This window comes from Acomys minous, assembly GCF_964271855.1.
Source record: "Acomys minous genome assembly, chromosome: 4".
In the NCBI taxonomy this organism is placed as follows: Eukaryota; Metazoa; Chordata; class Mammalia; order Rodentia; family Muridae; genus Acomys; species Acomys minous.
Window position 1 is genome coordinate 24,855,539 of NC_140486.1, and position 24,883 is coordinate 24,880,421.

Below are 24,883 nucleotides of genomic sequence, written 5' to 3' on the forward strand. Positions count from 1 at the left end.
ATAAAGTAAACTGTGGAACCCCGGCTGCTGTCAGGGCAATAAATGCCACACCCCCACCCCACCCCACCCCACCCCGCGCATTCCTGCTCTGGCTCTGGCTCTGGCTCCTATTGAATGTCCCGCTGCTTCTAGTCCATAGTTCACATCAGTGGGATGTGATACAGATGTGATACAGATGTGATACAGATGTGAAACAGATGCCTAATCTACATGGTTCTCCTTGCATATGCTGTAGAAGCTGGTAGCATGAGATTAGCATCCACGCCAAGGCTGACTGAGAGCGTACAATATTAGAGAATTGGAAAAGACAGGTTAACCTGTGAATGATGCGATTATTGCGAGATGGTTCAACCCCTTATTTAAAGAGCATGATGCAATTGGACTATATGTCTCCCTTACAAATCAGCTATCCACTCAGACCATTTGCTGAGCCTAGACTCACAGTGAAAGCACACTGCTGGTGCCATTCTGCGACGCACTTGGCATTAGGTCATTGCTGCACCCGGCATAGCCCGATATGATAGTGGGTGATGTATAGCATGGTATGTGATCTCTGACACCCTTATAACTCCTCTGTTCTCATCTCCTCTTTTTCCTTTCTATTTCAATTACCTTGAGCAGCATCAAGAAAAAATTACCAATCCACCAGAATGAGTAAGTCCCCCTGTGAAGCCATGAAATGCTTGCTCTACATGACGCCATTTCATGCTTCTACATCCTAAACTCTGACCATTTTCTCCTCCAGGAAAAAATGTCAAGTTTAGGTGTCAATAGCTCTCATTCCTGACCAATCACTAGAGCCTGAATAAGAAAAGCTAACAAAGCTGAGTTGACAGTTTGCTTTTAGAAAGACCTTAAAACAAACTGACAAAGCGTGGTGAGAAGCTAGCACCCAGGGCACAAGGTCATTGCACACCTACTGATTTGCCTTGGTTTGGTCTCCATTACTTGCCCCTCGGTTGCATCCTCCTGACGCATTTTCCTCTTCTCACTCAGCTGCTCTCTGCCCACAGATTGGCTCACCCTGAAGGAAGCCTCCCAGACCTAGCCATTATGAATATGAGCACCAGCCTGGATAAGCCTGAGGTGCAGAAGTTGGTGGAGCCTGGGGAGGAGAGGCCAGAAGAGTGTGCCAAGAAGGCAGAGAAGGGTGAGGCGGGGAAAGACAGTGATGAGTCTGAAGAAGAGGAAGATGAGGAGGAGGAATCTGAGGAGGAAGAAACCTCAGGTAACCAGTCTCTGTCATCAGCTGCCATACCAGCACAGATGGTCCATAGTATTTCTCTCCTAATTACTACAATAATTTCATTTTCTTCTAACTGAAAGGGAAGAGAGCAGATGGCTGGCTAACAGTCCCTGATGACAGGCAGAGTGTCTGTGAGGAGACCCAGAGGGGTGTGTTCTGGCCTCTGCTGTGTGGCAACCTCTCACAGAACCTGTCCTACTACATGCAAAAGCAGGCCCCTTCCCAGAGCCACTGGCTATTCCTGAAGTCGCCTTCAGAGGCTCATTCTCACAAAAGGCATACTGAGGCTTATCAAGCAAGGAGAGAATGATAATTATGAATACATTGCTAGTTCCTGTCCAACACTCAAGACTGTAAGAACGAATGGAAGTGGGGTGCAATTGAATAGGTTACAGGTTAGTGCCCTGCAGTGTTTTGGGGAGTGCTGACTTATGGGCACCCTTTTTTTCATTTTGTCATGAAAGTTACAAGATATGTTCTGATTAATAACAAAAGGTGGTCATGTTCCTGCTTGTATTTACTGTGTTTCAGAGTTAAGAAACAAATTAAGGCTCCCCCCCCCCAGCTCTCTTTCTAGACCTGTAGCAACCAGGGATGAGGGAATACAGGATGGACATGGCTATTGAGAAATGTTATCTGACAAAAGGCAGAGTCTGGTTCCTGCAATAATGCTCAGAAAGGGAGAGAGTGTAGCCTCTGGAGTGAATGAGAGACGCTGTACATGTCTTAGCTGGGTCTCTGCTGTTAGAAAACCAGAAAATAACAAAATGCCGTGAGGAAGAAAATCATTCTTAAATGCTTGCCTCAAGGCCTTGTTATCTTCTCTAACTCATCTCAGAGGATCCAAGGCAAGGGCCAGGTGCCTTTTTTACATCTGTATTGCAGTTGTCTGCCTCCCCTGCCTTAAGTGTGTGTGGGGAGACAATTCTGCCAGACAAGTAGTTAAGGCTGGAATTTCATTATACTCCTTTATAGAGGACTTCCGACATTACTAAAAGGCCCCATCAGAAATCCCTGCACATACTTATTGCTGTCTTACACATACCTCTGTGTTGGTTCTCTCTGTTGACCGCCACCTGAGCCGTTCTGTAATAAGCATTTTTCCATATAGTTTAAACCTTATTGAATATTCAGAGCCAAGGACGACCATATTAACACTCCCTCTGGCAGGTCGGTGCAACCCAGCACTGAAACATGAGAAGACAGGAACAGTCCTGTGTGGCTTCCAATGGGGTTGACTAGGCGCAAGACTGGTGCAAGCCCCTGAGGTAGAAAACTAGAGTGGCTTATTGCACTGAGAAGATGATTAGAACGAAGTTGACCACACTTTAGGAGACCATGATGACTCTGAAGGGAAACAAGCCGGAGCCACCACAGCAGACCTGGCGGGTGTGCACCTGATGGGTGTGTACCTGATGGGTGTGCATGTGATGGGTGTGCTTGTTAAAGGAGATGGAGCTTGAAGAGCCTTATCTGTTGTGGGGCATCCTCAAATCCTGCTTGCAGTTTAATTAAGACATGGAGATGTCTATATAGTTTAATGCTGTTGGCCTTTTGCTGGGGCAGACTCTCAGCTGCCTACGTAACTTAACCTTAGCTTCTCCTCCAGCTCATCTGCCCATGTGCCTCTCTCCGCCTCTTGCTACAGCTCCATTCAGTCCCGTTCTGCCTCCTTCTCACTTGCTGCTTCTCTAGCATCTTCTCCTGCATCCCTGCTGGCCTAGAAGTCCAGCCCCTACTTCCTGCCCCAGCTCTGGGCCATCAGCTCTTTACTACACAAAAAGCCACATTACAGTTTGAACCAGTCATGAGCAAGATAATGCCCTATCCACCTGTCTCTTATCGGTTGCCCTTTGGCAGGTGACAAAGAACAAGCCTCCATGGGGGAAAAAAAACTGGTGATGGGTCATAGAAATTACAATATCAAAATCCTGCCAGCACTAAACTCTCTGCTGGTATAGAAATCAACAACTGAAAATACAGAGACACTGCTTCATCCAGTGTGAGGGAAGGTCACGCCAACACTTAACCACTCATCTCTCACTTATGGAAGCAGAATTTGATGGACATGATGTCATTTACAGAGAGGTTGGGTCATTTAAAAAGCAAGTCAAGACAAAACCCTTCTCAACGGATTAGTTAAAAGTCAGATGAAGTAGCATTGCCCCTTGTGTTTCAGCTCATGTCCATCATTGGCAGTGTGCTGTGGGGGTCTTGGGTACTTCCTCTCCAGGTTCATAGAAGTCATCCACTGACTGTAGGGCAGCTTCCCCGTCCATCCCGGAAGTTACAAGTATGCTCTGACTGATAACACAAAAAGCAGTCATGCTCCTGGTTGTATTTGCTGCTTTGCAGATCTAAGGAACAAGTGGCACCTGGTGATTGACCGCCTCACTGTGCTCTTCCTAAAGTTCCTGGAGTATTTCCACAAGTTTCAGGTGTTTATGTGGTGGATCTTGGAGCTGCACATCATCAAAATCGTCTCATCGTACATTATCTGGGTGACTGTGAAAGAGGCAAGTGCTCCTTTGCTGCACTAGCGGGCAGAACGGAACGTGGCAAGCCCTTGTTTTCATTGTCCACGTGTCCTCGGCATTCATAGTAGAAGGCCCCTCACACTCAGGGATCCATGCATATATGAGTGCATAGGCTTTCTTACACAGGGGACCCAAGGCTGGTGAGGCCAACGAAGGGGAAGTCAGCAGAAGAGAAAGTCCCGTGGCTTAGTTTCCAGTTGGCTTGGTCATATGGCAAAGGTTTCTTTCTGACGTGTGTGGAGTGGGCTGGCTTTCTGCACCACGTGGGAATCTATCTCCCCAAGTTCTCTTTGAGGAAAGGAGTAAAATTCCAGTGTGTGTTGCCATGCAATAAACTATGGTTCCACATTATAATGAAATCTTTGCTAGCATTCATCTTGCTTTATAAGATGATACACTTGATTTATACTCCTGTCTTATGTCACGATAAAGAAAAGAATCATCATTCTGTCAACAGTTCTTCATATTTACCATGGAGAAACAAACTTTCTTTCAGTTTATTCATCCGTTTTTGTATACTTTTAAACCTGACCAGCAAAGGGTGAGTCACTTTTGCAGACCTCTAACTTTCCTAAGTGGCTTTTCAGCTGGTTAGAATTCAGGATCTTCACCCTCAAGTTTAGGTCAAGAACCTACTGCCTACAATTTTTAGAGAGTTCATCTATGATGTTTCCACTAAGCTGATTAGCACATAAGACAAAATGGAAGATGTGCCTTGTTCAGAGAACATAATGGCATCAAATTCTACCCCCAGTTCCTGGATAATCAGCATCTTGTAACACACGGGGGTAGACAGACATTTCCCTGGAAATTTTTATTCATCTGGAATGTTTTCAGACCAAATATTTTTATTTTTTATTATTAACTTTTATATATTATTCTTAATTAGCATACAAAACAACAAATTTCCTTATGACATTTCCATACATATTTTGTTTTGCCTGCTCTCCCCTCCGTGCACTTCTCCTCAAATTTCCATCCTCACTGTACCATTCTCCTCCAGAATTATCCCTTCTATTGTCATGTCATGTCTGCTCCAGTCTCCTCCCCATCTCATGGTCCCTATCTAGTTTACTAGCCTTTTACTCATTTGCTCGCACATGTATATAACAAGGATTCATTTGGGGGGAACATTCCATTAGACACTTGTTGCTGTGGAGATGACCAGACCATAGCCCCCTTAAGTCATGATGCTGCAGAAAAGCAGGAATAACGAGCAATGTGCAGGGCATTCACACCAACTTGCTGCTGAGTGAAGTATGCTGTAACCATTTTCCTGTTTGTGAGATTATAACAAGAAAACATCTTCCCTGGAGAGACCTCTCACCCCTGTTCTCCTTTGTTAGATGGTGACCATGCCCTTTGTTGCATATCCTGCCCTCTCTCCTGGCCTTACCCCTTCTCTGTCTCCTGTGCCCCTCATTGGCTTCAGGCCCCGTGCACAGCTTACTCTGTCCATTCCCCATCTAGAGTCCACATGCCCCTGAAGCCCAGCGACTGCCCATCTACATCCCCATCTGATAAGGTATTGATCTCTTTTCAGCCCACTGCTTTCACTGATGGGCAGTATATGACCTCACTTTCTGTGTGCCCCAATGCACCCCTGCCAGGGAAACCCTAAAATGGAACCCATTGCCCACATCATCTCTCCCTTTAGATGACTAAGAGATGCTTAGCCCTTCATTCATCTCTTCCCCATTCAATACATCCTCCATGTTGCAACTAGACACTCTCTCCAGGGTGTAAATACATCACATTAGACCCCTCAACCTAAAACGTTGTCATGGATATCTCTTATTATATTTACATGGAATAAGAACCTTAGCATGTGGCCCAGATCACTTCAGGAGATGTGGACTCTCTGGAAGATGTGAGGTTCAAATTACATGTCCCTTTTGTTAGGTAACTTGCTTCTCCTGGGAATCAACTGGTCTTTTCCCCTGTGTATAAGGCCTTGGGCCTGCAATCCTCCTGGCCACCTCACTCCTGTTTAGCTACTTCTGCTCTCAGTTTGAATCACTGACACCTGAGCCATCTTTCTCTCCATGAGTTACACTAGGTTGGGAGCAACCGTCACAGTGAGGTTCATCCAGGCAGCATGCTTGTTACGTGGCTTGGTCTGGGACATCCACGGAGTTAGTGTATACTATGTGTTCCCAAAAGGCAGAGATTCCTCAGGACATGTGTTGCCTGGAACCTGGTTAGGAATTAAGACTATATTTTCAGATCACGTAGAAAATGAAGAATTCTGTGCAAATTACAAACACTGCTTTTATATTGAGAGCCTTAAAAACAGAATGAAAGAAGTAAGAGGCTTGCTTCATAGTAAATACCTTTAATACAATTTGCTTTTTTAACAACCACCCTACCTTTGACTATGAGAAAAGAGTGAATTCATCCGTCAAAGCGTTCAGTCTGTATCCCAGCACTTTCTAGGTCATTGAACACTCCTGTAAGCAGTATCCCTTTCTCCTCAGTTAATTCTAGGAGGCAGCTCTTTCTGCCTTACTATTTCAGCTCTTAATTTCCATAGAGAGTCTTTGCCTTCAGTAGTTAACAAGCTGGTGAGGAGAGGCATAGCAGGCAACACAGGGCACCAATGCTGTTTGTTACTGTCCATATCTTCTCATTTTAGACCTTTTAAGCCATATTTGGGACCTATTCTCTTATAGCTCGTAGAGCTTTGTAACTGGTACATGTTGAATGTTACAGCAAGCACATGCTGTAATTTTCACCTGCGAGTATCAACAGCCAAGAGAGAGCATCAAAATAAACTAATATGTTTTGTGGCTGAATAAGATAGTGGTGCTTGTGTACTCTCCAAGAGTCTGAAAGCTGTGGAGACGGACTAGACCTGGGAACATCTGTGTGCTTGATAAACACGTGTGCAGCCAATAGTCAAGCTGACCTCATCAGCATATTCCTGGTATTTCACATCTCAACATTGATACTTCACCCACTCAGACTTCTCCCCAAAACCTGGGTGTCACATCTCACATTTTCTCCACTTAACAACCTACCATGGTCAAGCCACGCAGCCATCAGCTCAAGTTAATTTTACTTCCCACTCCAATCCAGTATGTCTTTTTTAATGCAAGCACAAAACCACATGCTTCTCTGCAACCATCAAATCCTTAATTCCACACTTTCACAGCTGCTGTAGAGCTGGCCTCTAGCCTAGCCCTTACATTCCCTCTCTTTATGTCTGTGGCACTTATCTAAATATGATGCAAATCTTACCTTCAAACTCTTTGACATAAGGTTTATATATGGATCTCTAATTCCTACAGAGTGAGTTCATGTGCCGTTCTATGGTTCAAAGGGACCAGTCAAAACTTGACTGGCAACTGCATCTCCATCCTCATCTATGACTAGCCCTAAAATTTCCTCATGTCCAATAGCCTTACCACATCATGCTACCTCATGCCTTCATCCTTTGCTTCTACATCCTGCATCCTTGACATTGAGTGTTCTTTGCATCTTCCACTGACCATATTAGCTTTTTATCAATCACCTCATTGGACTGAAGACCTTTCAAGATACTATTACAGGAGCTTAGACTCACCTATAACTTAGCTACTGTTACATTGTATTGATACTACCTGGTTGTATGTCTGTCTGCTTTACAAGACATAGTATCTTCAAGACCACAGCATCTCTATCTTTGGAGCACCTAGTGCCTAGGACACTGCCTTACACATAAGAACTCAGACAGCCTTTACTGAACTGGAATCACATTGTCCTGTCTTGTGAATGTCCTGCAATGCCATGTATTTTTGTCCCCATTTCTGGTTTTGTGTTTTCAGGTGTCTCTGTTCAACTATGTATTTTTGATTTCTTGGGCATTTGCTCTGCCATATGCCAAGCTCCGCCGCGTGGCTTCCAGTGTCTGCACTGTCTGGACATGTGTGATCATCATCTGCAAAATGTTGTACCAGCTGCAAACCATTAAGCCTGAGAACTTTTCTGTCAACTGCTCCTTGGTGAGCCTTAAAGTTGGTGGTCCTTCCTCACTAACCTTAAGAGGATTAAGGGAGATATTTGGGGAGTCTCCACACAAAGAGCACTCTGCCTAGTTTATAAGTCATCTCACCCACGTTAACTCTATTCTGATCCTGTGATGGACCTTAATCTGCTTTTAACCCAAGACTCCTTCCAACTTGAAACACGTCCTCACCTCCCTATCCCACTGAGCTAGTTCCCGGTAATCAAAATTGAAGGAGAGCAGCCTGAGGTCTGCCAATCTAACAAGCCATTTTTGTCTCCCCCCTTTTCTCTTCTTTTCAGCCCAATGAAAATCAAACCAACATACCCCTTCATGAGCTGAACAAGTCTCTTCTCTATAGTGCCCCTGTTGATCCCACTGAATGGGTCGGCCTGAGGAAATCCTCCCCTTTGCTTGTCTACCTGAGGGTAAGGCTTTGTGGCACCTCGGGTAGGTCTCTGCCCAGTTATGGTTTGTGGTCCTCCCCTTGAGACTCTTAATAGCCCCTTCAATAGTAACTTTGCCATCTTAGTTGATGTCTAATATGGCTAAATGGAAAGATTTGTATTATATTATCCTAAAGAGAAGTTGACCAAGCAGTATGACTCCAGTTCAGTGTGATACAACCAATACCTTCACTAGTTCCTCAGGTAACCATTAAAGTGCAAAGTTGGTGGCCGCAACAGAAATGAAGCAAGTCCAAAATACATTGTTAAGTGTTTTGAAGAAGGAAAATTTATAACACCTTGCATAGTGTTATCTTTTCTAGACACAAAGAAAAACACTAGATAAAACCTACCAAGTTGTCAAGAGTGATTATTTGTGAAAAGGAGGCATAACAGCATTACAAGAAACATTTTCTGTTAATTTCTTCTTGAATGTTTAATAAAGACAACATATTCTATTACATAGTAATACAGCATATTTACATAAAAACAATCATACAAGCTTATTGAAAACAAAAGTTTTTAGAATCTTGTCATTCTTGTATAGTTTACTTTGATGAATAACTCATGCAACCTTAATCATTGTCCTAATTGCTGACAAGACACTTAGAGATAAAATCTTTACACTGAGCACTTGAGAGTTTCAAATGTGCTAAACATCCCATTCTGTAATTTCTAGAGCCTCCCTCCACAATAGTTGTCCAAATAGCTGTTAGGATAAAAGAAACTAATATTTGGAACATCTGATAGATGGCTCCTGGCACCTGTTTCCATGTGTCAACTCTCTTGTCGTGACTATAATTATGACCATGACTATGCCATCTTGAGCTTGCTTCTCAGCTTACCCCTCTCTCTCTCTCTGGCCAGTCTGCATTGGTGTTAAGTTCCACATATAGCTGTTGCCCTGTCCCCAAACTCAGTAGCATTCCCAGATGTCTCTGTGAAACTTTGCTTGTAAGGGTTGCAAACAAGGTGAGGCTGCCCTCCTCTGGGGTCTGGGTGCTGCACCCTTGGCATGTGGCATGCACTTACCAAGCAAGTAGAAACAGCAACCACAGTCCTCTGACCAGAGAGACTGGACCCTGTTACCAGAGCAGGTATCCCCATTTCCATAATGAAGATGGGGTCAAAAAGAAACAGAGAAATAGACTCAATACTATATTGAGTACAGGTGACATCTAATATAACATTGTCTTTTTAGACACCCGGAATTAAAAACAATGATTTACTGTAATCGCTCTGAAGTGCCAAATCACAAGGCCATTAGTGTGCACAGACCTGCTTTCTTGCTTGCTGTTTGTAGAACAACCTCCTGATGTTGGCGATTTTGGCTTTTGAAGTCACCATTTACCGCCACCAGGAGTACTACCGAGGCCGAAACAACCTGACCGCTCCAGTGTCCAAAACGATCTTTCATGACATCACCAGGTTACATCTAGATGATGGGCTTATCAATTGTGCCAAATATTTTATAAACTACTTCTTCTACAAGTTTGGCTTAGAGGTAAGTTTTCTCGTTCCGGTGCTTGATTTCTTTTCATAATCATTTAAATGGTTTCTTTGGGCTAGTTGGTTCGTTACCCAACTCCAGCTTGTGGTTCGCAAAGCCTCTGAAGCTGATGGGGTCACCTTAGCTCAAGTTGGAGTTTTCAAAAGCAAGGAGCCGGTACCTGACTCTACAGCAGTGCGCATGGTCCCTACATCTCCTGAGCCATTTAAACATGTATCTACAGTCATCTTGGTTTCTTACTAAGAATAGAATAGATTTTCTTTCTTTGTGTTCCTTTTGAATGTTATGAAATGAACTTCTATGGCCTGAAACGGTAATGAAAGAAAAGTAATAGAGAGAGTGGAATAGCAGAATTCTATAATGGTAATCTATAATGGAATTAATGGAACAAATTTACAATCATGGTATTTCACAAGGACATCATAACAGTCACCCTCTCTGCTGTTGAAACAGTTACTATGAAAGGCACAGTCCATTCTCTCAGAAGTAATTATACAATATTTCTATCATCATCATCATCATCATCACCAGCACCACCACTACCACCACTCAACAGTGAGACCCCTTGGGAACCTGTGCAGGCAGACAAAGAAGAACTGGTCTCTGACGTCACTCCCCTTTCTGATAAACCCAATCTCTCTTGTCTCTTAACACTCCTTATACAGACCTGTTTCTTAATGTCAGTGAACGTGATTGGACAGCGAATGGATTTCTATGCCATGATTCATGCCTGTTGGCTGATTGGTGTCTTGTATCGACGCAGAAGAAAAGCCATCGCTGAGGTTTGGCCCAAGTACTGCTGCTTCCTGGCTTGCATCATCACCTTCCAGTACTTCGTCTGTATTGGCATCCCCCCTGCGCCCTGCCGAGGTAAGCACTCAGCCGAAAGCATCTCTGCTCTTAGCAAACAGCCTTAGCCAGTGGACCACTGAGAAGCAGAGAGATGCGTGAGGGAATTGACTGTGGCTGTTCATCCCTGCCCCTTGCAGATTACCCATGGAGATTCAAGGGGGCCAACTTCAATGACAACATCATCAAGTGGCTGTACTTCCCCGATTTCATCGTGCGGCCCAACCCTGTGTTTCTTGTCTGTAAGTGTTTCTGCTGTGGGACCACAGGATGTAGGTATTGGGGTTTATGATTGTTCATTATATTCCGTGTGTTACGCATTAGTGCCCTTAGTTCCCCCACTGGATTTCACAAGTGTATGGAGCTTGTCCATGTATTAACATTATGAGTCACCAATAGCTTCTACTTGTTCGGTTCCATTTGCAAAATAAATACATCAACATTGCAGTGGTGTTCTCTTTGACGCTTCTCCTCCCATGTCCCTGCCTTTTCATAGACAGACTAGAGAGGGAGCTATGCACGTTGACTCCATTTGCACCAGCCATGGCAGGTGGACCAAAGTGAAAGACAGGGCTGCGGCAGCAGTGGGGAGCCTCCAGATGTCAGTCACACAAGGGCTGTGTGCAAAGCCTTCTGATACAACTAACAGATGGATTGTTGGAGCAGTGCTTCCAGTGGTGGTACCCTAGAAAATTCCAGAGGGACCGCCCTGCTTCCAAAGGTTCAGGCTGATTTGAAAAACAATGATGCCACCTGTGCCTCGGGAATGGTTCAGAGACCTGGACAAGAGGTCTGCTCTAGGCAGCTCAAAGATCTGTCTATGTCCTCTCACAAGCCTGCTCTCAGACGCCCTCAGTGTAAGCACTGAGAAGAGTCTGATTAAAATAAAGAGTAGAAATGTCTGACTCTGGCTCATGTGAAAGGATAAGCCAGTGTTCCAGTGGCTTCCTTAGCACTGGTAGGAGAGAATGCACCACACCCCGAGATTCATGGAGGCGGGCACCTAGCATTTGGACATGACAACATCCAGATGCCACCATCACCAGCCCTCTGTACATTATCCTCACTCTGTTGCCCCCATGCTGAAATCAGGAAATGGGGACTTGATTCCAACCTTAGAAGCTCCTACGCTCTTGGTGGGGGCAGGGAACACAACTTCCTTAGGAGCTAAGGCTCAGACAAGCTATCTGCTGACTGTGTGTGGCATTTTAGAACCTTAAGAGTGGCTGCGTTTTTGTCTTGCCAGATGACTTCATGCTGCTCCTGTGTGCTTCCTTACAACGACAGATTTTTGAGGACGAAAACAAGGCAGCCGTGCGCATCATGGCCGGAGACAACGTTGAGATTTGCATGAACCTTGACGCAGCCTCATTTAGCCAGCATAACCCTGTACCAGATTTCATTCACTGCAGGTGACAGCAGAGCCGTCTCTTTATAAGCAGTCTTTGTGTGCAATGTCATTCAAACATTTACTGCAGTTCTATATGTGTACCACAGAGGAAGGACATCAGCCTCTGAGTTATATCACTGCATCTCTCTTGTCCTTTGTCCCCATAGACACCATTAATGGCCTTGGTCTCTTCTTCCAACAGAACTGCATTAGGCCAACAATACCAGTAGGCATCTCTCCAACAAGAACCCTCTCCGCTCCTCAGCAGCTTTCCTTCTTCCTCCACCTTCTCCTCCAACCAGCTTTTCTCTCTCCATTTTCTTTACCCATCGTCTACCCCATCTCTCTTTCACATCCTGCATTTACTACTTATGTCTCATCTCAAACCTCTCTCACCCCCACTGCACTTCCTCACGCTTCTCCCTCCTCATCTGAATCACCCCCCTAATCAATCACCCTGTCCCTCCTTAGCTTCCCCTCATCCCTGTCCCTCCTCACCACTCCTGTCATTGCTCTTTCCTCTTCCTCACCTGTGTGTTCAAGAGCCTAAGGGGCGAAGCCTCCAGAGCTGCCTTCACTGATTCTGTCCTGATGTTTTGTCTCCCTGAGGCCTGTGTGGGCTCCCTTGACGGAGCTCTGTCTGCCTCTCCCTCCTCCCAGTCAGGTGACACTCAGTCTTGCCCTCCTGAGCTTCCCCTTGGGAGCTTTGATGTAAACCCAGCCCAGTTTCTCTCCTGGTGCATTCTTCCTGTATTTTGGGGGTTTTCCAGATGTAGTTTCAGCCAGAGGCCTGTCAGGTGTCAGGCTCCCCAGCTCTCCTCATCCAGGAAAGCCTTTTAGCTTCGCTTCAGCCACAGTGCAGCCTAACTGCACTGTGGGACCTGGCTTTGTGAATTAAGCCTGCTCTGAGGCTCTGTGTTGGTGTTTGTCCCCTCCTGCTGGTGGCAGGATGTAGGCAGAGGCAGGGGGACAGCACTGAGAGTACACATGGCCTCAACTTCCAGCTCCAGAGATATGTGGCATGTCCCAGCTACTTCCCAGCATTGTCATTTTAGGAACCTGTCCTGTCTGCTTTTCTAAAGTGTAAGCATAGGTAGGGGCAAAAGCCCTTTTAACTGGTTTTTCTTCTTGACCCCATTCCCCGCCTGTATCGTCCTGAGCCTAGATAGTGCATAACTTCCTTGGCTTCCACTGCCTGCTTGTTTTAGGTGTCAGACTACATTCCACGTGCTTTACTTACACTGAGCCATACCAGAGAGTGACACCTCCAGCTACCTGCTAGAGACTAAATTGTCACATTCCACTTTATCGGTGTAAGAAGCTATAGCAGGTTTGCTCATCATAGGCATGGCCCTCCTGCTTTGGCTTTAGAAAACTAAAGAAGGATTGCAGTTATGATTTCAGAAAGCCTTTTTGTTGTTGTTGTTATCGCTGTTGTTTTACTCGTAAAATCAGTGACTGTCAAAAGTTCACTTATCAGATCATGCATCAATGCACAGCTTGTTCCCTCATGCTGCTGGCAAGGCCAGGGCCGGAGCGTACTTTACAAGGATTAAAATCAAGAATTTATTCTCTGATCCTTTTCCTTAAACCCAAGAGGAAAAGCTTCCAGAGCAAAGCCTCAGAGAAGGTGTGGTCAAGCAGAAGTGAGTGCTGGCCAAGCTGCTGCTAACGTCTGCCACCTGCAGAATGGCCAGGCTCTAGAACCTTCCACAGCTTCTAATTATTGAAGAAAAACTTGGGTCCCATACTCCAGTCTCACCTTTGATCACTAAATCCACTAGGGACAGACACCCACCCCCAAGGAACCCTGCATTGGCCCAGCGACAACCAGGCAAAGAATATCACACTTGTTCTTCCATCTATGAGGAGAGATTTTTAACCTATAGTGCAATCTTTGTCGATAGTTTGCATCTTTTGTAATGTAATAATATAAATTTCTAGTTCATGAAAAGCAACCCATTGCTCACTTTCCTACCAGGCAAGAGGCAAGGTGCCTGTATCTTGGAACTTTTTTTTTTTTTTGCCATATAATAGAAAGACAAAGAGAATTTTGAATATTGTGATGGGAAACAGAAAATGTTGTTTTGTGAGAAATCAGTCACAAATCAGATGGTGACAAACATACTTCTTTGTGGCATTTTTTCAACTCACCTATTTGTCTAATGCTGGTTATATAAGGGATTCCTGTGTAGCAGGCAGTGGCAGACACAGAGCTTAGTGCACATTGTGCAAAACGTGGACAGTCCAATGTTGAATATCATGTCTTCCCTCTTCTTAAAGGGGAGCCTGTGATTCTCTTTGTGTTGCAGTTGCCTTTGCATTGCCTGTGGTTTGTTTTCCAGATCATACCTAGACATGTCCAAAGTGATCATCTTCAGCTACCTCTTCTGGTTCGTCCTCACCATCATCTTCATCACGGGAACAACCAGGATCAGCATATTTTGCATGGGTTACTTGGTGGCCTGTTTCTATTTCCTGCTCTTTGGGGGCGATTTGCTCCTGAAACCCATCAAGAGCATCCTACGCTACTGGGACTGGCTGATTGCATACAACGTGTTTGTGATTACCATGAAAAATATACTGTCAGTAAGTGGTCCCCACTACATAAGACACCTGTGGGTTCAGCGTGAGAATAAATAGTCCACTTGGTGGTTCTTAGAAGCTTTGGCCTCTCACATGACTCCTAAGAGCCCCAGCCGAGATGCTCCAAGTACAGGCTTCAGTGACTGCTTGCCACTCTTGGTTTTACAATGTTAAGACAATATTTTCTGTTCCTTTTCCCCATTTGGAGTCACACAATGGGTTTACTACTTAACATCCCGTCCTTCCTGGGAAACAAGCTAGTGTCTGTCATAGTGTTTCTCTGCAGGGGCTCCTTTATGACTGAATCAGGATCATTGAACGCTACAAATTTTTATCATGTTCCCCAAAAAGGAACCCACTTGCCTAGAGTGTAAGACAAATTGCAATAGTCTCTGGAATGCCCTGTTATGTGAGAAATGAGGTAGAAAGGGCTTTTAGACTTTAATGTAGCCAGAGATGTGAGAGAAAATTCAGCCAGTACTAGGTTATTTCTGAGTACAAACATCTGGATGAGGATGTGGGGGTAACCATATGGGGCAGGGGAACAATGCTGTGGTCAGGTCTAACCTTTGCTCTAATGTTACAGATAGTGCTCCCTGCCCAGCGGTAACTCCAGCATCACATCCATCACTTACATCACCACTGGAGTTACTTAGTGTTGCAGAGAACATGACTGACCACCTTCATAAGCTAGGGACTTAGTGCTTCTCCACTGGGCTGTAACTGATGAGCCTTGTGCCTGCTTCTCGTGGCTGTGGCGAGTCTTACATTAATGAAACAGTACTGTGATGGTCCCTGCTTCTTCCCTTCCTTTCTTCTTATGAAGGAAGTCACTAGGAATTCACTTGTCAAACTATTGGGTTTTTATTTTTTGATTTTTGTTTGTTTGTTTTTTGAGACAGGGTCTCTCTATGTTAGCCTTGGCTGTCCTGGAGTCGCTTTGTAGACCAGGCTGGCCTTGAACTCACAGTGATCCACCTGTCTCTGCCTCCTGGGTGCTGGGATTAAAGGCATGTGCCACCAGTGCCCGGCTGGGTTGTTTCTTTTAAAAGATCTTTTTATGTGAGTCAGTGTGTTTAGAGATCTAGAAAAGTGTGTACAGCCATGAATAGTTGAGTTATATATTTTGTGTACAGTCTATCAAAGGATTGTGTTTTTTTAATTGACAACAAACTGGCTGTATTTAAGACTTTTAGATTACTGACACAAACTTTCACAGGGAGTGGTGTTGGGAGAGCAGTGCCGTAGGGGTGTGAGACAGGCAGCAGCATGCTAGCTTGTTCTGCAGCAGATTGCAGAGGAAGAGCTCCAATAGGGTGATCCTGGGAAGTGCGTGGATACACTGTCTCTTCATCCATCTGCCAGTCCACACCTGTTTTCTTCCATCCATCCATCCATCCATCCATCCATCCATCCATCTATCCATATGTTTATTCATTCTACAAATGTACATTGTAGGCTAGTCTTTGCTAAGCAGTTTTCGATTTTGAAGATCCAGGTATCAACTAGGACCCAGGTGTTTCCTTTGAGTCACTCACATTCTGAAAGGGGAGACAGCCTTTTTTATAAATAACTATAACACAATCGTTGGTGACAATGTTTACAATGTTGAGGGGCAAAGGGATGAACAGAAAATTGTCATCTGTGATCCTTCCTTGAAAACTTAGGAGGAAGCATTCAGGGGCCAAAGAAACAAACAAAAACATACTGAAAGTCTCTGGAGACTAAAGGGGGGTCAGTCCTTGTCCAGAGGGAAAGAACAAAAACTTTCTGGAGTGGGGTTAGAGTCTAGTTTTAAATGTTCATTTCTAAGGCTGCAGATTCCAAGCTCAATAACCACATTTGATGAGTAAGTGCTACATGAGAGTCCTAGAGCCTTGTGCACAGTTGATCCAGCAGCATTTATGTGTTGACTTGCAATGGTCAATGTTTATTTAAACTACCCAACTCAGGATTGGAACTTGGCCTAATAAATGTATTATTATGAAAGAACTACATACAAATCAACAGAAAAGACTTTTTTTTTAAACTCAGAGAACTGGCCAAACAAGCCTCTATGCACATCGACTTTCTTTGGTCTCTCTGAAGTATTGGTTTCAACCATTGAGTTCCCAGTAGTTGGATACTCAACTGCCTTGTATTGCTGTGTTTGCGTAGAGCCCACCCACGTCCTCCTGTGTGTTTTACATTTTCTCCAGATGACTTATAAGTGTACAAGCACCTAATATAGAAATGAATGCTGTTCTACACTGTTTAGGGGTTAGTGATGGGGGGGGGAAGTATGTGTAGGTAGGTTCAATACAGGTCTTCCCCCACACCAAATATTTTCTATCCAAAGTTGTTTAAATCCTAGGATGTTGGATCCATGAGTATGGGGACCATGTATCACACTCTAAGGCATGTACCAGCCCTAAGAACTCTACGCTTAAGCTTAGACCTGGAGTGATCATCTGGGCATCAATATAAGTTTGAGTCACATGACCTTTGAGAAAATAATGCTACTCAAATCAAAGACCTTGCCTTAGTAGATACCTATAAGTTCAATGTGTTCATATAGGTAATAGCTATATTAGGAAACTGATGTCATAGATACCACAGGGCCTTCTTGGATCAGAAGCATTGAGTCCTAGTGAGTTCCTGCACACTAGGATTGTTAGACACCAAGCTTGCTGTCTGGGTTCAGAGCTTGAGGTTCAGCTTCCTTCTTTCGTTTTCAGATAGGAGCCTGTGGGTACATCAATGCGCTAGTGAGGAACAGCTGCTGGCTGATCCAAGCATTCAGCCTGGCCTGTACAGTGAAAGGCTACCAAATGCGTAAGTAGGAGGGGACCCTCTGGAAGAAGAAGCATGGAAAAGGAAGGATAGATGTACTGTTCTGACTTAAAGCCTAGAGGGAAACACACAAAGGAATGAGATGGAGGGGTAGGAATCAACCCTGTCCTGAGATGGAGACTAGGAAGTGAAACTATGTGATGGACCACTGCCTACAGTGCAAGGTGCCCCCAGCAAGTGCCCCCACAGCGGTGCAGTGCAGGGGCCTCCATGTACTTCAACAAATAGGATTAAAAACAATTCCCGCCACCTTCTCACAGCTGGAATTGCTCCAGTTAGAACGGTCAGTCCTCAGGGTACCTCAGGCTTCCAGACGTTCATTCTTTCTTCAAGAAGCTCTGGGGCTTCTGGCTCAGAAAGCCGATTGGGAAGAGCCCAGGAATTTCTAGAGTGATTTCCCCACACAGAGACAATGGGAAATGCTATTTCTGCCGCCTACCTCTAGCTCAAAAACATGAGTCATGTGACCTGTGTACTCCCATGATGCTCGGCAAGGCTACTCCGACCCAGTGCGCTAGCTGGCTGTGGCTTCTAATTCAGGCTGTATTTAGCAGAGCATTAAGCTAGTCTCTGGAAATTGGTACTTACTGTAAAATGTGCTGCCCCAGCCTTCTAATAGACTAGCCTACATTTGTGGTCAAGCCAGTTGCCCCTGGATAGGACTCTTCTATATTAAAGCATTCCATCTGCCATGGAGCTGATTCTTCATGGCCCTTGTTAGAGAATTCTTGAAGAAAGAATGTTCAGGGGTTTCCCTGTGAGGCCCCTCGTGCTGATGTCGGACCTCAGACCAATACTTTTGCCTGTGACCCACTCAGCTCATAAGTAAGTCAGCACATCAGAGTTCCCCTCTTGTGCCCGTGGAATTTCCCGAGCCTGTCTCTGTAGGCTTTATACAACGGAATGGAAACAGGTGTTCATTACTTTTTGGCTTCTGCCTTCCTTTGATGTCTCAGCTGAAGATGACTCCAAATGCAAGCTGCCCAGTGGGGAAGCGGGCATCATCTGGGACAGCATCTGCTTTGCCTTTCTCCTGCTTCAGCGAAGAGTCTTCATGAGCTATTATTTCCTGCATGTCGTGGCCGACATCAAAGCCTCCCAGATCCTGGCATCCAGGTGGGTCAGTCTTCTTTCACCAGCAACTTGCATTGCAGAACTCACACAAAAATTTAAATCTCATCTAGGAAAATCATTCATGAAAGGACTTGACACCAGTCCTTTTGCATCGAAAATAGTCTTAACAAGAGACTCTAAGACCAATGGACAAATGATCTGAAAAGGACATATCACAAGAGAAAATACACAAAGGGGGTTGGGATGTGACTCAGTGGTAGAGCATATTTGTCCTTCTACATCACAAGAAGAGGGGGTGCGTGTGAAAAGGAAGAACAAATACAACTGTCTTAAAAGTAGATTGTCTGGTACTCAACATCACAATTCATCAGCAAAATCAGATAAAAATATAATTTGACTTAATTTCAGCCCCATAAGAATGGGTCCAATTGAAAATCCCCAAACTGAGTGCAATGCGGATGAGGTAAGAAGGAACTCCTATACACTGTTAGTAAGAATGTATGTTAATTAACATGGCCACTATGAGAAGAGAGCTCAGATGCTGACCATAGGACCACACCCCCTCTATTCCTCTGTCCTAGCCTGCTATACTCTTCCTTTCCTTTAAGTCCCATCCCCACCTCACCTGATTCTCCTCCTTGGATTCCACCCTTCCTCCCATCTTTGCCCCTTCTCTTTGGATTTAGAGAAGACCCTGGACAGCCAGAGCAACTGCCATTGACAGACAGGACACTGGGTGGGAATGGGGCAGAGGGTGAGAATGCGCTTGTCTGGAGCAGCTGGCCGTGTCAGACAGCATAGCACTCATTGCCTGGCATACATTAGGTTAGTCTCCCATATGAAATCACCAAGTTCTGTTTTTGAGCTTGAGATTCATACATACATGCATAGGTGTTCACAATACCAGTTTTCCTAGATTTCATTTCCTTCCCCTGCCAGGATAAAATAATTTATTTCAGAAGTTCATTTAATATGAGTGTGATATCAGCCTTTGTTACCTAAGTTGGAGTCTCATAGAGAAAGGACATAGTAGGGGCCTACTTTAAAGTCATGGAGCCTTGTGGCATGGTCGACCCTCATTAGAGAAGAGATCCTGCCTCAAAAAGTAATGTGGAAGGTTTGGAGAGATGGGAGGCACAGACAGCTCTCAAAGAGGACCTAAGTTCAATTCCCATTGCCCATGTCAACTGACTCATACCTGCCTGTAACTCCAGAGGCATTTGACACCTCTGATGTCCATAGACATCTGTGCTTGCCCTCACACAGACCTATGCACAAACACATATAATGAAATATGATTATATATATATATATATATATATATATATATATATATATATATATATAAAATAATGTGGAGAACTGGTTAGGGAAGATATCCTAATATCAATGTACCCTAATATGCACCTAATATCAACCCATGTGCACCCACTTGGGCAAGTGTATCTGAACAGTTACATGAGAGAGAGAGACAATGTTTGTAGAAATGGAAGTATGAAAATGCATATATTCCTCAGGTAGCAGGCAAAGCAAGAAAACAAGGCAAGGACTGGAGCACAAGCCAAGAGGACTGAGCTCCTTTCTCTGTCATGCGAGAAAAAGGATGGCAGTGGTAAGGGTATGTGTCGGAGGCGAACAACTTCCTGCCTTATGACCAATATTCCCTCTAGGATAGCGGCTCTCAACTTGTGGGTCATGACCCTTTTTGGGTCAAACAACCCTTTACACAGGGACTGCCTAAGACTACCTGCATATCAGATACTTACATTAGATTCCTAAACATAATAAAAATACAGTTATGAATAGCAACAAAAATAATTGTATGAGAACCACTGCTCTAGGAAGTCTAGAAGCAGGAAGCTAGGCCCTATACTAGAAGTGAGTGTCACTTGATAAATGTGTGACACACAGCTGAAGTCATTTAGTCTCTGGCAAACCAACCGTTGTCTCTCCACTGGCCTTTCAGGGTGGCAGACAGCCCACTTACTCCCAAGGGACTGCTTTTCCCTTGTTCAGACACTCAAAAAGGGCACACAAAATGAGTGGGTGACTTCAGCCAGGAAGTTTCTGTCAGCTCCAGTAAAGGGGTGTCACGATCTCTGGTCTGTCACGATCATTTCTGGGAGGAGATGAACAGCTTCTAGAACACCGATTTATTCTGTGTTCCCAATTGTATTTTAGAGGGGCCGAACTTTTCCAGGCTACAATTGTGAAAGCGGTGAAGGCAAGAATTGAGGAAGAGAAAAAATCCATGGATCAGCTGAAGAGACAGTAAGGACACGTTTCACTCTGTTTCTCTGTCTTCTTTCCAGTTTGTATGAGTACATTCAACTGAGTCTTGGGAACTTCAGATCCCCGAAAAATGTATCCATTTCTAACAATGAATAGAATTTCTTAGGATGGTACACAACTGTATTTTGAGTGTTGATTAGTCTGTCAGATCAGGCACTAAAACTGCTATGCTAAAGATAAAAGCAGTTTAATGGAATGGTAGCTTCAGGATGTGAGAAAGGCACCATCTTGAAAAAGGGCAAGGAAGCCACCATGGATTCAGTAATTTAACCCAGAATCTTGAGTGGCTTCAGCGCATTTCCAGATCCAGGGAATAAATATGGAGTCCGCCTCAGAAGCATCTTTTAAAATAATGTAATACATGCGCAGGAAGACGAGTGAGCTCTGTCATGTAGGGTCCACAGTCACAAGAAGCAGCCTTGGTATAACTAGTCTCTTCCTAGTTTGATTTAAGCTTTTCCTACAACACCATCCTGGAAGGGACAGTGGTGGGCTAATAGGACTCAGGAGAATTGAGAGTTCAATTGAAAAGAATCTTTTTAGAATGAAATTTCTAGCAATGCGTGGAATTTCTAACAACTGGTAAACATCTGTATTTTGAATATTAGTGTTCAAAAGCTAATTGCCATAGAATTTGAATTCTAGACACTTTTCCAGGAAAGTCTCTTGAATTTGTAAGAGCAGCTTCATTCCCTCCTGACCCCACTTCTTAACTTTATTCCCTTAAAAGGTATTTCCTTGTATAAATTAGGTTATTCCATGGCATGGTTATTTGCACAAAAAAGCTAAGGTGTGTATGTACACTGTCATGTTTAAGCAGTGTTCTATGCCTGTTGTTATCCATTCTCACTCAGATCTAGCGGAAGAACCAATGCAAAGCTGCATTTAAAACAGTCTCTTTCCCAAAAAAGAATATTCTTTCACTTCCCATAAGTGAAACCTCACTTCATGTTTGGTTCAGAATGCAAAGCTGGTGCAGAAGAGATGGCCCAGCAATAAGAGTACTGGCTGATCTTTCAGAGGACCTGGGATCTATTCCCAACACCCATCTCCAACTCCGGGGAATCCAATACCCTTTGCTGGACTCTGCAGCCGCTAGGCATGCACATGGTGCACATATATACATTCATGCAGGTGAAACACCCATTCACAGCAAATAAAAAATAACATAAAGCTTTCTGTTATAATATTCTATGATCAGACTGGCTATGATACAAAATGAGAAAAGATATCAAGGGCTTCATGCTCAACCTTAGCATCATAACTATTGATCATATTGCTAGCCCCAGTATCTGTGAAAGTCAGAGTTCTGTGGACTCGTGTGTGTGAATGTGTGTGTGTGAATGTGTGTGTGTGAATGTGTGTGTGTTTGTGTGTGTGTGTGTGTGTTATTTATTGCTAATAAGCAATGATCTCATAATCCTTAAGTACTTCAAAGCTAATCATTCACTTTGTTCATGGATTCAGATATTCAGGTAACAATGTGAGTCCACACTGCTGACCAAGCCATGACCACTGCACATGCTCTCCTACTGGTACTAATGCTGCCTTGTTTATAGGATGGATCGCATCAAAGCCCGGCAACAAAAGTACAAAAAGGGTAAGGAGAGGATGCTGAGCTTGACCCAGGAGTCAGGGGAAGGCCAGGACATCCAGAAACTCTCAGAAGAAGATGATGATGAAAGTATGTCACATTTCCGTCTCACTGTGCACTTTGACATCTGATAGTAGCATGCCATTGGTAGGGCTGCAAAATACCATTTCTCTTCATTCTGCCAATAGTTTCATTGTGTTTCACGCTCCCAATGTGGACGGATATGTTTGTCTCATTAGTGCACAGTTAGTGAATGGATAATTTTGCAAGCATATGCTTTCCAATGTGATATCTTCAATGAACACAACCTGCTTTACTTCACAGACATGTTTCTAGAGAAATTGGCTTTTTTGTTTTTGCTTAATTCGTTCCTTTAGGATAGAAGTTTTAGATACACTGCCTTTGGTTTTATAAACTCAATGTGAAATTTAAATATGCATGCATAGTTCATGTCATTTGTGCATAGTTATAGTTTGAATTTCAGCTGCTATTCATTCCAGTGAAATTTACTGTAAAGCATAGAATTTATTATATTTAATTATGGATCTATTTAATTACAGCTTTAACAGTTTGTTATAATGAGCCTGCATGCCTTCCTACTTAAAGGAGTAGAAATATAATGCATGATCTCTTTCAAGTTCCTAGAATCTCTTAATTAGCAGTAACTGTCCTCCAATCATGTACTGAAATAATCAAAAGAAAAAGTTCTGCTCCTTATGATTGGTGCATTTTAATGAATTATTTACTACTAAGTGGTTCTTTAAAATGGGCAATGATTGTTAATTTAGTGAAAAAATCAGCATAAGCCACATTTTTTTTTTACCAAAATACCTCCTTTTTAACATTTCTTTACATGCCCTCAGATCCTAGGAAGAAAGTGAGCATGCAGCATATACTGTTAAGAACACTCAGTGTTTCCCACTGCAGTGGACTGTTTGTTAGCACATGACTACTTTTATACTTAGTAGACTTCCTTTTCCCAGCCTCTGATGTGTGTTTGCAACTTACCTAGACTTGACAATTGAGTTGTTAAAACGTGGTTTTCAAAACATGTGTGCTCGCTTCCTAAGCATTAATATCTGGACATATTTCATTTTAGGAGAAGCAGACAAACAGAAAGCCAAGGGCAAAAAAAAGCAGTGGTGGCGGCCTTGGGTTGATCATGCTTCCAGTAGGTTTTCTTGATCCTCTTCCAATCTCATCAATTCTAACCCTTATATCCTTGACCAGAATTCAGGCTCCCCATGACCTGTGTGTCCCATGCATGGTTTGACCCTTGTGACTTGATAGGGGTTCAGAGTGTAAGAACACTGTAGTGCTAATGGGTCTCTGAGTCCTTGTGGATCAATTATTTCAAAGGAATTAGCATGTTGGCTAAAGAAAGCCAAAGTTGGGATGTAGAGAGTATTACCTCAGAAAACAAAGAACCAAGGATGCTTCCTAAATCTTCCATCCAGAGCTCTGCTCTTATCCACTATGTGGCTTACAACCTCTATGGATAAGTTTGGCTCCTTCCGGCATTCTGAAGGATTATTGCTCTGCTCAAAGTGTCTGTGACCCTCTTTGTAAGGCACTGGGCATGAATGACAATGAGCATCCCGCCCCTCCCCTCAGCCCCCTTCCCAGAGCTTGGATTTATATAGAGGACTTTTAACCTGGTAAGGGATCACATCCAAAGGTCTGTGTGATCTGGCCTTACTTTAATCTCTCTGGCTAGAATACACATGAAAAGTCCTTAGTACACACCTTTAATCCTGGACAATGACTTCTAATTGAGAGACAAAGTAATGAATCAGAGAAAGGTTTGATAGAATAGGATACGCCCAACTCTCACAAGACCAGCACAGGAAGAGAGAAGATATTCAAGAGAGTGTAGAGAGAGGCAGTTGAGTTGAGAGAGTTGAGTTCAGTTCAGTTAGTTAATTTTAGTCAGTTCTAGTCCACAGTTGAGCCAGTCAGTGGGGAGTTAATTTGTGGAGTAGAGTTGAGTTTGGTGCAGTTGTGTTGAGTGAGTGCAGTGCAGTTGAGTTGTTTCATGAATTTCTGCAGAGGCAGTTGAAGCCAGAGAATAAAAAGGAGCCAGAAGATTAAAATGAATTGCCAGAGTTAGTTTAAGGCCAACCAGAGCAATTCAGTGAGAAGCTGAGAGAAGCCAGATTGAATTAGTTAGCTGGTAGAGGAGTTTGAGCCAGAACAGCTGATTTGAATCAGCCAGCCAGAGTTCAGAAAAAGCTAGAAAAGGTGGGCTTCTTCAGCAATAAGCCTCTGAGTTGATAATTACATCTTGTGAATAAAAGTTAATTTTAAAGACTTCATTTGCCTTTAAGAGTTTTTAGAAGTGTAGTTAATATGAAGATGAGGGATACCTAAAATGTATTTACATTATACTTGAATTCTTCCCAACCTCAAAATGGTTCTGCGTCAATCAAAAACCAAAGTACCCAGGCCCAGAATGCAGTATAGCCTCAGATGTGACCAACTAAGAGCAAAAATCAGGAAAACAGAATCTGCTAGTGACATAAACTACAGCGTGTTTTCCTCC

General features: G+C 43.7%; 1 protein-coding gene across 7 annotated transcripts in view; it reads left to right on the forward strand.

The window, feature by feature from the left end:
• The window catches only part of PIEZO2 (piezo type mechanosensitive ion channel component 2), a 365,197-nt gene that overhangs the window by 282,514 nt on the left and 57,800 nt on the right, over nucleotides 1-24,883 (forward strand). For all 7 annotated transcript variants that reach the window (XM_084780682.1, XM_084780685.1, XM_084780683.1 and 4 more), the window contains 14 exons: nucleotides 1,014-1,228; nucleotides 3,602-3,762; nucleotides 7,590-7,766; nucleotides 8,071-8,196; nucleotides 9,518-9,718; nucleotides 10,390-10,594; nucleotides 10,714-10,815; nucleotides 11,820-11,985; nucleotides 14,309-14,552; nucleotides 17,267-17,363; nucleotides 18,338-18,497; nucleotides 20,637-20,726; nucleotides 22,307-22,431; nucleotides 23,441-23,512. In XM_084780682.1, the coding sequence (XP_084636808.1) occupies nucleotides 1,014-1,228; nucleotides 3,602-3,762; nucleotides 7,590-7,766; nucleotides 8,071-8,196; nucleotides 9,518-9,718; nucleotides 10,390-10,594; nucleotides 10,714-10,815; nucleotides 11,820-11,985; nucleotides 14,309-14,552; nucleotides 17,267-17,363; nucleotides 18,338-18,497; nucleotides 20,637-20,726; nucleotides 22,307-22,431; nucleotides 23,441-23,512 (2,141 nt within the window). The remainder of the gene's footprint in view (nucleotides 1-1,013; nucleotides 1,229-3,601; nucleotides 3,763-7,589; nucleotides 7,767-8,070; nucleotides 8,197-9,517; nucleotides 9,719-10,389; nucleotides 10,595-10,713; nucleotides 10,816-11,819; nucleotides 11,986-14,308; nucleotides 14,553-17,266; nucleotides 17,364-18,337; nucleotides 18,498-20,636; nucleotides 20,727-22,306; nucleotides 22,432-23,440; nucleotides 23,513-24,883) is intronic.